The 15,080-nt window shown below is 46.7% G+C and overlaps 1 protein-coding gene across 5 annotated transcripts in view; it reads right to left on the bottom strand.

Moving 5' to 3' along the window:
• The window catches only part of ZNF423 (zinc finger protein 423), a 231,760-nt gene that overhangs the window by 11,469 nt on the left and 205,211 nt on the right, over positions 1–15,080 (bottom strand). For all 5 annotated transcript variants that reach the window (XM_075576999.1, XM_075576998.1, XM_075577000.1 and 2 more), the window contains 2 exons: positions 10,746–10,877; positions 8,209–8,324 (listed from right to left, as the gene is read on the bottom strand). In XM_075576999.1, the coding sequence (XP_075433114.1) occupies positions 8,209–8,324; positions 10,746–10,877 (248 nt within the window). The remainder of the gene's footprint in view (positions 1–8,208; positions 8,325–10,745; positions 10,878–15,080) is intronic.

Raw genomic sequence — 15,080 nt, forward strand, 5'->3', positions numbered from 1 at the left:
AGAATCAAGGTGTTGCAATGGCGCAGTCAAAGTCCAGACCTCAACCCAATTGAAATGCTGTGGCTGGACCTTAAGAGAGCTGTGCATAAACAAATGCCCGCAAACCTCAATGAACTGAAGCAACGTTGTAAAGAAGAGTGGGCCAAAATTCCTCCACAACGATGTGAGAGACTGATAAAGTCATACAGAAAACGATTACTTCAAGTTATTGCTGCTAAAGGTCGTTCTACAAGCTAGTGAATCATAAGGTGTACTTCGTTTTTTACACATGGCTTCTCCATTTTGGCTTTATTTTTGTTAAATAAATCATGACACGGTGTAATATGTCATGTGTTGTTGTTCATCTGAGGTTGTATTTACCTAATTTTAAGACCTGCTAAGGAACTAAGGATGATTGTTATTATGTCCTGATATGTAAAACCATGGAATTCAAAGAGGTGTACTTTCTTTTTCACACAACTGTATGTAGCACACAAACAATGATCATTGACCAACGATTTGAAACCATTACAGAAAGTTCTGACAATCCATCTACTTCCATTTTCTCCTCTAAAATTATATAGTAGAGGCAAAAAAATGGATCTTCAGTATAAATTTGTTGACACGTTCGGATGCTGAGAACAAACATGCTTAAAGAGATGGGAAATATCAGTTTACCTGGTATACCATCATTTCTGTGTGCAAGTCACTGTAATTGTGGAGGTTTTGTTTTAGGGAAGACATGTCCCAATTTCCCAAATGGAGTGGACTCTTTACTGCTCTAGTAGAGTTTCTTCCGCCAAGAAGGAGGTAGCCGTGCACTGCATACACTGAAGTGCCAAGGAGAGACTGATGCCGCTGGGTCACTTAAAAATGATCTTTATTGGGATCTGCAATCCATAGAACGCCGCCCCCGCAGGTACCTCGAGGACGCTCTGACGCGTTTTGTGCCGACGGGCCCTTTGTCAAAGAGTCAACCTATCAGTTATGATCCAGCTCTAGGGTTTTTATTAACCGGCTACTTTGGGGGTTTGGTTGCTCCCGTTGGAGTTCTCCTAGACATCCCCATTACATGGTTGGTTGGCTGACCCTTTATTAGAGCTTAATAGGATCAAGACCATTACACTTTGGATGAATATATACTGGACTGGTTACACTTACCCTCAATGTCTATCTTTATATCTACCTACGGGTGCCTACTCACATGCTTTTGAGCTCTGTTGTTGGGAGGTTAACACCTCCACCTGTCTCTCTCATTACTGCTTTATACTGACGTTTGTTTGATGGAGTTTCAGCGTATGACCTGCCGCTTCAGCCATGCCTATTAATGGCATAACAAGAGAGACTGTTCGGCCAGACAAAACGTCAATACAATAAACAGTATGATTCCCAACAAAAAGCTGCTTCTGTTTCATGAAACAACTGTAACACAGACAGACTGAAATGTTGAAGCCGACATCTCTTTTACTGCAGACAAGGAATTCACTAAAACAGATAAATAATAGATGTGGACGGGGATATCTGCTGCTGCTGCCGCTGCTGTTCATTCAGCGAGATCTTGGAACAGACACATACAACGCTCCATCGTTCTGTTATTATTAGATTCCCTACGAGAAACGCAGAACACAATTTTACCCCAAATTGTTTCTGTAGCACTTATAAGTTTCAGCTCGCCAAAAGTGCCAGTACATCGCAGAACGGGAAGTTGCAGAGACATACCTAATTTGCTGTGATGAATTGTGTGCATGCCTCGGTGATCAAAACTGCAGCTGAGACCTATTATATTTAATGATCTAGACATTTCTTGTAAAAACACTCCGGCACATATTGTTATGTCTGGATAAGCAAACTAGTTTTACTCCACCAGAAAGCAAATAAAAAGAAGCTTTTCAGGAGCAGGCGGTGACAGCGTTCCACGCTTTACAACATATTTACACCATCAAAGTTGGTTTAAATACATGTGTGGAACCCAAATGATGTGCTACACAGGACTTCCTATGCGACTGCTCAGAAAGGCTTCTCTTATTGGCAGCGTCTCTTACAGGAAGAGGGATGCTACAATACGTCATTAATTACAAAAACGCACAGCCAGATCCACAACTCAGTCAGTGCTCCATCGTGTGACCCATGGTCTGCCTGGTGCAGCCGGTGCAGCCAGCACAGGAGCGCGCCTCCCCGACTCCCCAGCGCATCACACTGGTAACATGGAAAGGGCAGATCCAAGGGAATTAGTTCAGGGACATGACACAAAATAAAATGGGGAACCTGTCGTGGAACGATTATCATGCTCCAGGATGGATTTTTGTGTCTGAAAGAGTTGGGGGGGACTTTTCTTTAAAGGAGAAATTCAAACATCCCCCCCCCCGATTGAAGCAGGGGGTCTCTTGAGCGGAACCCCAATCCTTTCCGCTCCGGGGAACCCCTGCTTCTGGAGATGGACCTCCGTAGTAGGTGCCGGTAGCCGCTCCGGCTGAGCTACCTGAGCTTTAACGTTTAAAGCTCCCGCGTCACGCGGGCCAATAGGAAAGCGGCACCGGAAGACGTCACGGCTTCCTATTGGCCCGCAGGGCGCGGAACCTTTAAAACGCCGCCATAATGTGAACCCGGCACCTACTACGGAGGTAAGTATCTCAGGAAGCAGGGCTCCCCGCAGCTCAATGGCCACGTCAGTGACATCCGATCAATTCAATGGCAAATCAGTGATATTGCCACTCAATGCAATGCGGATCAATTGCATCAAATGGATATACCAGTTGCTTCTTAAGTGCAGTGTTGCTGCTAGTAGCACAGAGGTTAAGATACAATAGCACATACACTTGATATTCCACTTGTACCCTTCCATAATGCAAACTGCAAAATCACAATTAAAAATCTGAATTTCCGCCTCGCTGAAAGCTGATATTTACACAGAATTGCTATGCACAGCTCTTATGAAATTAGGTAGCGTGTAATTAAGATTGCTAATTGGGTAAAACAGTTGGCCATTAAGACTATAATCAGTATACTGGTTTATGGTATTTACCAAGTTGAAAATTGAGGCAGTGACAGGATCTAACTGGCTTTAAACCAGCAGAAAACAGCCCTGAAATGTGTCATCGTTGCAGAGAATCGCAAAATGTTCGCAGAAATGGAGGCATTGTCTATGCATTAACCGTTTGGCTGCCAGATCGATAGCAACATGGTTAATCTACTGCTATCTACCACACCTCAAGAACTGTCCCAACAGGACATCTCACACAATAAATGTAAGGAGGGTTACACGCTTGCAAAAATCGTGGATTTTTAAAGGGTCATCCCCTAATCTCTGTCTACACCAGGGGTGATCAAATCCAGTCCCCAAGGCCTTCCAACGGGGCAGGTTTTAAGGACATCCCAGCTTCAGCACAGGTGGCTCAGTCTTCGACTGCACCACCGGTGCTGAAGCAGGGATATCCTGAAAACCCGGCCTGTTGGGAGGTCTTGAGGACTGGAGTTGAGCACCCCTGACCTAGGTAAGAAAACACGTATTTTTAAATCCTGATCTCGTCACCGACATCCCACGTGTTTTATGATGTATTAAAAGCATTGCTGGCCCCTATTACAGCTGAGGGAGACGGCATAAAAGCACAGATTGTTAATTACCGTGGTTAACGCAAGCAGTGGCATCCGCAGCAGCTTTTGCCCTTGCCAGCAACTCTACGCCCACTTCTGCGATCGGAGTAATTTGACTTGCTCCACTAGCTCTCTAATTGGCATTCTACAGTTATGTGACAATGAAACAATCTGCATTGTGTACCCGTCCTAATATACACACTGAGAACCAGCAGTGACGTCAGCAATTAAACAAAGAAGCAAAAACTTCATTCATTGGGATTTACACTGGAATATATACTGTATGGAGATCATTTTGGGGTAAAACGCCAGGAAATTTTCTACCGACTGTAATTAATAAAGGAGAAGGAATTTAAGAAGTGCCCGTTTTAACATTTGTTTGAATCTTCATGGCTGAAAAATAGAATGCCAACTAAAGAGAGAATTAAAACATAGTTGTTTCTCTCTAAACCAGCGGTTCCTGACCGTTATTACACTGCTCCCCCTGCTAGAAAATATTTGTCCCCCGAACCCCTAATGAATAAATCTTATTGGCGACCCCTCAGACTGTCGCTAACACTGTGTGACCGATCCCAGGCAGTATAGTGTCCTGAGCTCGTGGGGGGAACACACGCTTAATAATCCCCCAAACTGCCCCTCATGGGGGGGTACAGCCGTTACTCACTGCGGGAGCTTCCAAAGTCATGTCCCACAATGCCTTGCTGCTGTGGGTGCAAAACACTGTGGGGAGCGACTTTGAAATCTCCTGCTGTAAGTGACAGCGATACCCCCCACGCTGAGGTGCAGTTTGGGGTCTTACTAAGTGCGCAGTCCCCACACGGGCTCAGGACCCCGCTATTCTGCCTGGGAACTGCCAGTACTGGTTTATTTTGGTGAACCCCTTGGAGGCGCCTCACAAAGCCCTAGGGGTTCCCTAACCCCCTGTTGGGAATCACTGCTCCAAAGCAATATCTGCACCTAGGACATTTACCTGATATGAAACAGACAGAGGGAGAAATCTCTGTGTGACATCAAACAGTAAGGATTGTAATATCATCTTCAGAGCAAGGGCTACATACATTACCATTAAAATGACCGATGTATGTAATAAGAGGGATGTTGGAGAGCAGTGGTCTGCGCCCCCCTGCCTGCTTCCCCCAGTGCTCACACCCCCCTTACCTTTTGTTGCCGGTGTTAAATGACGCTGCGCAACGTCACATGACCCCATGACGCCGCGTTGCCATGGCGACACGTCACACCAAGCCTCTGAATCTTGGCAAATTGAGTTGCAGAGGCCTCGCGCGCCCCCCCCAGCATTTAAGTTAAATGCATTGGGGAAACACACGGGCCTCTGCAACCGCCGCCCCCCCCCCCCCAAAAATCTCACATCCGCCCCCCAGATTGCGCACCCCTGTTATAGAGGATGTGTGGGGAGAGACGAACTTCCAGGTGAAAGCATACTGCAGAGCGACCATTCTCCGATGAGAATCGGTAAAGCGGGACTCGCTCCCATGGAGTAACACCAGGTAAGAGAAGTAACGTGAGGTGGACAAATAAAAAAAGTGTTCTGCTTTATCCACCAGTCAGATTGGGCTAGTCCGGGCCTGATCTGCAGCTACATGGTACCTGCTTTGCAGAAGTGGTCAGATGATGAAACTTGAAACGATCCAAGCACACCTCTTTCTATTATACAAGCAAAGAAACAGGACATGGGGTGTGTTTCACTAGTAAACATGCCATGCGGACCAGCACATTCCTCACAGAAATGGGAGCATGGCAAAACGACAAGGAGTTAAAATGGTCACTAACGTCCACGTGCCATGTGCAGGTATTGGCATTCCTATATTAAAACGGAGGTACAGTCTTCACCTGCTTGGAACTTTTGATGGGACAATAAATTTGGGGTTGTTTATATATCAGGGGTGGACAACTTTAGTACTCAAGCGCCACCAACAGGTCGGGTTTTAAGAATATCTCTGCTTCAGCACAGGTGGCTCAATCAGTCCAAGCTTCAGCACAGGTGGCTCAATCAGTCCCAGCTTCAGCACAGGTGGCTCAATCAGTGGCTCAGTCTTCGTCTGAGCCACTGATTGAGCCACCTGTGCTGAAGCAGGCATATCATTAAAACCCGACCTGCTGGTGGCCCTTGAGGCCTGCTGGTGGCCCTTGAGGCCTGCTGGTGGCCCTTGAGGCCTGGCGTTGGCCTCCCCTGTTATATCGGATATTATAAATACATTGGAGGTGAGTTCTGGCCGTGCACATCACCGCCCAGACACCGGGAATCCCGGCCGTGCATATCACCGCCCAGACACCGGGAATCCTGGCCGTGCACATCACCGCCCAGACACCGGGAATCCTGGCCGTGCACATCACCGCCCAGACACCGGGAATCCCGGCCGTGCATATCACCGCCCAGACACCGGGAATCCTGGCCGTGCACATCACCGCCCAGACACCGGGAATCCTGGCCGTGCACATCACCGCCCAGACACCGGGAATCCCGGCCGTGCATATCACCGCCCAGACACCGGGAATCCTGGCCGTGCACATCACCGCCCAGACACCGGGAATCCCGGCCGTGCATATCACCGCCCAGACACCGGGAATCCTGGCCGTGCACATCACCGCCCAGACACCGGGAATCCTGGCCGTGCACATCACCGCCCAGACACCGGGAATCCCGGCCGTGCACATCACCGCCCAGACACCGGGAATCCCGGCCATGCACATCACCGCCCAGACACCGGGAATCCTGGCCGTGCACATCACCGCCCAGACACCGGGAATCCTGGCCGTGCACATCACCGCCCAGACACCGGGAATCCTGGCCGTGCACATCACCGCCCAGACACCGGGAATCCCGGCCGTGCACATCACCGCCCAGACACCGGGAATCCTGGCCGTGCACATCACCGCCCAGACACCGGGAATCCCGGCCGTGCACATCACTGCCCAGACACCGGGAATCCCGGCCGTGCACATCACCGCCCAGACACCGGGAATCCTGGCCGTGCACATCACCGCCCAGACACCGGGAATCCTGTCCGTGCACATCACCGCCCAGACACCGGGAATCCCGGCCGTGCACATCACCGCCCAGACACCGGGAATCCTGGCCGTGCACATCACCGCCCAGACACCGGGAATCCTGGCAGAGTGTTAACCCGACGTGTGAGCTGCGGAGTTCTTACAGGGAAAACAGAATGACTTTATTCAGTGCAAAATGTATATTTAACCGAATCTTCATAAAACTATTATATATCAAGCTTCTTTTTTATGTAGATATTAAATTAGGCAAAGAGTCACCAGCACGCTTGTTACCGAAGACATTAAACACGTGTTCAGTACAGCACCAAGTCATTAAGGCAGCAGTCCCTCTTGCCCCCCCCCCCATAATTTATCTAACAGGCTGGGAACCAGCGGGTCCCCTGGAACTAAACCGCGTTCATTTCAGCTCAGCGCACCCCCCCCCCCCCCCCCCATTCCCAGGATATATACCAGTAAAGTTACCGGTATCACTTCCTGGTTTCTACAGGGAGTTTAAATGTCCGTTCAAATGCTAGTAGCCCATTTCACTCGCGAGATTTAAACTGCCATTTTGTTGCCCCTCGAGGTGGCCGAGGCAGGTAAGTGGCTTGTGAACCGGGGGGTCCGCAGAGCTGAAGGGAACGCAGGGAGAAGGAGCGGCTCAGTGAGTAACGATGCTGACTGGCACTGAGTTTGAAGCAGGGGAGCCTGGTTCAATTCCCCGTGTCGGCTCCTTGTAACCTTGGGCAAGTCACATTACCTCCGTGTGGCTCAGGCACCAAAAAACCCATAGATTGTAAGCTCCATGGGGCAGGGACCTGTGCCTGCAAAATGTCTCTGTAAAGCGCTACGTAAAACTAGCAGCGCTATACAAGAACAAGCAATTATTATTATTATTATTAGTTCATCACTTGGTAACCACACTGTAAATAAAAGGGAGGTAAAAAAACTGCAGGGGTGATTACTGCCTTAACTTTTTGTTAAGCTCTACTGCACAGGGGCCTAAGAAAAGGGACAGTTTCGTACTCCCTTATTGCATACTTCTAGGAGTCATTTTAATACTATACAGAGGGATCTTGTCTTTTTACCAACGTCCCACCCTTGTGTAATGGCAGAACGTAAATGGTACAAAAAGAACAGCACAAGCAGATGTAGAAGGAGCAATATCAAGATGGATATTTGATAAAGACTGGACTCTGTCAGTCTTAAGTTAATTAGTTCGATATTGGTTAACACCAAGCTCTGTTCTTCGCAGGCTTAGCTCACCACAGCCTCAAATTGTAACCAATAAACTCGTGACTCAAGCAACATGCCGACTCCCAAATCTGTTCACGGTCTCTAGGAATGAGTTCTAGATTCCTACGTTCCCGGCGTTCATCTCAAGAACACCTGGAAAAAGTTTGGACAACCTGCAATGGTCAGGACTCTGTCACAAAGTTGCCGTTTGTGATTACCATGAGGAACGGACCAATGTGTCCTAGAGCTTTTCTCTGAGAGAATACACGGACAGGCTCTGCCATCCCAAATCGAGACAAGAGGAGAAGATGGCGAGTAAGAATGCTGGGCAGAATTCCTGCTGCGGCCGGGCCAGTGTCAGTCATGTAATGATCGATACAGAAGGGGAACGCTTACCTGAAGCTCTGTTTGAAAGAAGAACTTCTGTGGACACTGGGAACAGTCATAAATTTTATCCTCTTGCCCATGCACTGCGAATATATGCTGCTGCAGCTTATTTGCCTGTACAAAAACTAGAGAGAAGCAGCATAGTTAGACACGGCAGAAAACACGGCTCCTACAGTTAAGTGCATTAGTCAAACGGTATTACATTCATCTGCAGTTCTACACTGAGGCTATTGTACATTGTCTAACACTATACAAGAATACAGCCGGAAGTGTTCTCTTCCCCCGAAGAGCGTGCAACCCCATCTAGTCAGGCAGTGACCAATATCACCGAGAAGTGGAATCGGCACGCCTCGGACACTCGCTGCTTAACCACCATCCTGTTCCTGACATTACGGCTGCTGTAATCATTTGCAGTTACAACCAGTTATCATAGGAATAAAAATAAATAAAAGGATCCGCCAGGGTTTCCTGCTGACTTGTGACATTGTTGACTGTGAGCGGATGAGCGCTTAGCTATTCATGTTGCCATTTTCAAACAATTTTACAGGGATGTTTAGTATGTATTGATATACGTTGGTACATCAAGCAACCTTTTCTCTATGGCTGCATAAATACCAGGGTCAGTTATCACAGCGTGCTTCCAATATATAATTCTCCTGTTATGAGCCGTTCAGGTACAAATGTGAGCCAACTCCGTCGAAAAGGTTTTGAAAGAGCATCGTGGTCCTATAGTGTTATCACAAATGTACGGTCTGCTTAAGGCTGCGTCCACGCCGCTGCTGAGAGCGCTTGGTGCGTTTATTTCAGTGAATGTGCATGGCCATACTCACGCGGCGCGCGCAAGCTCTCCCAATCTCGGCGCTTGGGGAGACAAAGAAAATTGATTTTGAAGCGCACAGCCACACACACACACAGAAATAGCCCCGATCCACGCACCCCCGCTCGCACCTGCAAAATTTTGCAGGACAGCCTGCGCTCATGCTTAAAGAGTTGGTGATGTCGCCACTCTCAAGCATGAGCGCGCTCGGCGGCAGCGGGGCCGCAGCCTGAGATACTTCAGTACTTTTTCGAAGTGCTGCCATGCGGAACGCATCGAAGACGTTCACAATCTATTTGTAGCCTTTTGTTTTCATTTGCCAACTGGCACCTATGGCCAATCATGCACTTCCCAGCTAACGTTTCATTACCTTCTGGGGGAAACGCCTACACATGAAGCAGAGAGACGTGGACTTTTATGCATAAGCACATTTAGTCGCATCATGCCTAATTTCTTGTACAGTGGAACATGCACATGTGCAGGGCGAAAATAATAACACGCTAATACCGGAAATGGCAGTAAATGGTGTAATGCTGCTAAAGGAAGTCCTAAAGTCTCCGTTTGTAGAAGGATACACAGCAAATCCCTAAATATTTTCTGCCTCTACTGATAATAAAGGACATGAATGAGCATACTCGCGTGTCTTGGGCAGGTCCCTAAACCTGCCGCACCCCATAATTACACAGCATACAGCGCTCTCCCACTGCAGCCAGGGACTGCAGCCAAGAGTCACACGCTATGAGAACTCATTTGCATGTCATTACCCAGAGTCCCTGGTTGCAGTGGCAGTGCATGCTGTGTAATTATGGGGTACGGCAGGTTTGGGGACATGTTTCTTTATCATTACTGTGCTCTTTACGATGGAGAGCTGGTCCCATTTTTGTTCCCCATAATTTGTTTGTGTACCTCCTATTAAAGGAGCAGTTCCCCATCTCTATCTTTTTAGCCTCCCCCTTTTTTCTTACACAGGGAGGGAACAGGGACCCCCGAGACAAACACCACTATTTTCATCTTTCGGAATCCCCTGTTTCCCAAGATACTTACTGGTGAAGTTACTGGGTTTAAATGTCTCGCGGGGGAAACAAAATGGCTGCCAAAAATCGCCAGCCATTAGGAAGCTGCAACATCATGTTGTGACTTCCTATTGGGCGGCCACTTAAATCCCCTTCAAAAACCAGGAAGTACTACTGGTAACTTCACCAAGACGTATCTCTGGAACCGGGGTGTCCCAGAGCAGGAAATAGCGCAGTTCATCTTTTGGGGGCGGGGGGGGGGGGGGGGGGGGGCGGGGGTCTAGTTCCGTTTAAGTAGCTGTACTTGCCCTGGTGTGTTGTAGGTTGTGAGATCTCCAGGGGGGTGGATAAGACAGGACTCCACTCTAAGCCTTTCAATGTCAGAGGGGCCCGCGATCTCTGGCAGCGAAGGCGTTAATACTGCGCGCACCCTGCGCATGACCACATTAAGCTGCAGCTAGCACAGTTTACGCTGCGCACTACTGCCGGCTCCTGTAAAAATGGCATCGCGTTCAATTAAATCATTTAGAAGTGACGACCGTCATTTCCAAAGCAGTTTCCTACACACAGCCGCGCATTGTGCAGCATTCATTTCCAGAGCCAAACGGCTTTTACAGCAAGAGAAAAGGAACACCGTATATCTAACATCCCCCAGTGTGTCGTTTGTGAATCATACCAGGCACACTCAGGCTTGTCTGGGTCTCTCTCTCTCTTACCTGTAAAACAAACGGGGCATTTGAATGTGCCTCCCATCCCTTCAAAGCTGTGCTCAATCAGGTGGCACAGGAGCTTCGCTGGAGAGTCAAACATCTGGTTACACAGCTTGCACTCGTGATTGATGCCTTCCTCTGCAAGGTTCAAATGATACACACTTGTTAGTGACACAGCAGATTAGGATCGCAAATGCAGCGTTCCTCTTGGAAGCGGCGCAGGGCTGGGCTGCAAAGCGAGCGCAGAACACTCACATCCTTAGGAAATCTGCTGCTAAAGATCATTCTTAATTAGAGGCCGGCTGATTGATAGCAGCAGCAGCAAAAGGTTGAAATGCATCCCTCTCAGTGAAGGGTTTTACACAGCAGCTATAATGTGTTTTATTGCCCCATGTGTAAAGGGAAAAGCATACAAAGGGTTGTGTGGTAGGCACTCACTAGACACAATGGAGCTAAGCAAATGTATGCCCCTCCTAGGGGGTAGTTTCAGCTCCGGGGACCCCCTGCGCCCCAAGATACTTACCTCTAAAAGGTCATGCCGGTACCCGACAGGTTTAATGGTCCTGCATCAAGCAGGCCAATAGGGAACCGCCAGGGATGACATTGTGACTTCCTATTGGCCCGTGTGACCAAGGCCCTTTAAACGGCTATATTGCTTGCCCAGCCGGGGCTGCTACCAGCACGCACTACAGAGGTATATATCTCAGGAAGCCAAAATTACAGCGGTTCCGCTCCGGAGACCCCCTGCTTCCCACCTAGGGTAAAAAACACCCAGGCGGATATGCTGCTTTAACGACCCGAGACAATATCCGAGCAGCATGTGCTCAACATAAACTTATCAATGCACAGATAAAGAAACATGCAATAAAGTGATCATAGAGACAGCACCAGCGTGATAACAACCCCCCATAAATCCTGATGCAGAAATAAACACCCGCTCTTCAGATTGCTATAGGAATATAAAATAACACATTTTTCCAAATCGGGGTGCAGAGTATTTTTGCGTATTTTAGAGGTACAAGTCATTATACCCTACCCCCTGTTACTCATGTACAGTGTAATCATTATACCCTACCCCCTGTTATTCATGTACTGTGTAATCATTATACCCTACCCCGTTATTCATGTACTGTATAATCATTACACCATACCCCCTGTTATTCATGTACTGTGTAACCATTATACCCTACCCCGTTATTCATGTACTGTATAATCATTACACCATACCCCCTGTTATTCATGTACTGTGTAATCATTATACCCTACCCCGTTACCCATGTACTGTGTAATCATTATACCCTACCCCCTGTTACCCATGTCCTGTGTAATCATTATACCCTACCCCCTGTTACCCATGTCCTGTGTAATCATTATACCCTACCCCCTGTTACCCATGTACTGTGTAATCATTATACCTTACCCCCTGTTATTCATGTACTGTGTAATCATTATACCCTCCCCCCTGCTATTCATGTACTGTGTAATCATTATACCCTACTCCCTGTTATTCATATACTGTGTAACCATTATACCCTACCCCGTTATTCATATACTGTGTAATCATTATACAAACTGAAATGTCCTTTCGTCATGCCAATAAAGCTTATTTGATTTGATACAAATAAAAACAGCAATTTACAATTAGTTCTGTTCAACAGTTGCCGATTCACTGTCCAGGTCTGAACCCTCTACATTTGTAGCGTTTAAAAGGATGCTACTGCTGGTCCTGACTGGGGTTTAGAAGGTAAATTGGAGCGAGGCTATGGGAATGGCTGCACATTGGAGCGATAGTATATTACATTTCCTAAGAGAAGCAGTCGCTATGGACCACTGGAAGGGTTTGGTTATCCCTGGATCATTATTCAGTGCGACACGTCATTTGCAAGTTTGTGGATTGCAATATTTATCATCAAGCATACAATACACCTTCAAAATCCTTCAACTACCTACAAAAATGATGAAGAGAATAATAACACACAGGGATTGTGTAGTTAGGGGACTTTGAAACAGACCATTTGCTGCGTAGTTACAGCTCCCATATTTTTGAAGAATAAAACGCGCAGATAAGATGGAGAAATGAGAACGCCTAATGGTTTTGTGGAGCTTTGGAAATGGATCCCACTTGAGGCAAGACACTTTGATTTGCAAATCCACTCCTGAATTCTAAAGCCGTTCCCCCCCATCCATAGGGGATTCATCGAAGCCCCTCCGGAGTCTAATATGTGTTTTGTGTGTCAATGAAACGATCCAAAAGCAAGAAGCATTCGTACAACAAATGTATCTGTTCTCTAAGAATTCAGGATAGCAAAAACATACTTGTACATACACACGGCAGTATATAGACATACACACGGCAGTATATAGACATACACACGGCAGTATATAGACATACACACGGCAGTATACAGACCTACACACGGCAGTATATAGACATATACACGGCAGTATATAAACATACACACGGCAGTATATAGACATATACACGGCAGTATATAGACCTACACACGGCAGTATATAGACATACACACGGCAGTATATAGACCTACACACGGCAGTATATAGACCTACACACGGCAGTATATAGACATACACACGGCAGTATATAGACATACACACGGCAGTATATAGACATACACACGGCAGTATATAGACCTACACACGGCAGTATCTAGACCTACACACGGCAGTATACAGACATACACACGGCAGTATATAGACCTACACACGGCAGTATATAGACATACACACGGCAGTATATAAACATACACACGGCAGTATATAAACATACACACGGCAGTATATAGAGCTACACACGGCAGTATACAGACCTACACACGGCAGTATACAAACATACACACGGCAGTATATAAACATACACACGGCAGTATATAAACATACACACGGCAGTATATAGAGCTACACACGGCAGTATATAGAGCTACACACGGCAGTATATAGACATACACACGGCAGTATATAGACATACACACGGCAGTATATAGACATACACACGGCAGTATATAGACCTACACACGGCAGTATATAGACCTACACACGGCAGTATACAGACATACACACGGCAGTATATAGACCTACACACGGCAGTATATAGACATACACACGGCAGTATATAAACATACACACGGCAGTATATAAACATACACACGGCAGTATATAGAGCTACACACGGCAGTATACAGACCTACACACGGCAGTATATAGACATACACACGGCAGTATACAGACATACACACGGCAGTATATAGACATACACACGGCAGTATATAGACCTACACACGGCAGTATATAGACCTACACACGGCAGTATATAGACATACACACGGCAGTATATAGACATACACACGGCAGTATATAGACATACACACGGCAGTATATAGACATACACACGGCAGTATATAGACCTACACACGGCAGTATATAGACATACACACGGCAGTATATAGACATACACACGGCAGTATATAGACCTACACACGGCAGTATATAGACATACACACGGCAGTATATAGACCTACACACGGCAGTATATAAACATACACACGGCAGTATATAGAGCTACACACGGCAGTATACAGACCTACACACGGCAGTATATAAACATACACACGGCAGTATATAAACATACACACGGCAGTATATAGACCTACACACGGCAGTATATAGACATACACACGGCAGTATATAAACATACACACGGCAGTATATAGACATACACACGGCAGTATATAAACATACACACGGCAGTATACAGACCTACACACGGCATTATACAGACCTACACACGGCAGTATATAAACATACATACGGCAGTATATAGACATACACACGGCAGTATATAGACATACACACGGCAGTATATAGACATACACACGGCGATTTGGAGTCCACTCCTAGAAATGTTATGGCTTTCAGCGGACACGTCTCACAAAGGAAGCCTCCTGAATTATGTATGACCACATAGCTGCACATGACATCCTAACATGCACCTTGTTCTTTCCCTGTGACAGAGATAATGTCAGGTAGGCTTTCAGAACAGTAACGCACAAGGATTTATTGTGTGGATATGTATATTTGTCAAGTAGCGAAAAACAAATGAGCCTCTATAAATCTATAGCAAATGAAGTAATTATCTACTCCAATAAAAGTTTGTATATTTGTTATAGTGAGATAGTGTGATAGTGTGATAGTGTGATATTGTGTGTTACTCTGCCATTAAATCCTATGAAAAATGTGTGATATTCTGCGTTAGAGGGTGCAATAACCTTTGCTACAAGTGAGGGTGTGTGTATGTGTAAAAAAAATTATACACAGAAACACACA

Source organism: Ascaphus truei, chromosome 19, assembly GCF_040206685.1.
Source record: "Ascaphus truei isolate aAscTru1 chromosome 19, aAscTru1.hap1, whole genome shotgun sequence".
Lineage (NCBI taxonomy): Eukaryota > Metazoa > Chordata > Amphibia > Anura > Ascaphidae > Ascaphus > Ascaphus truei.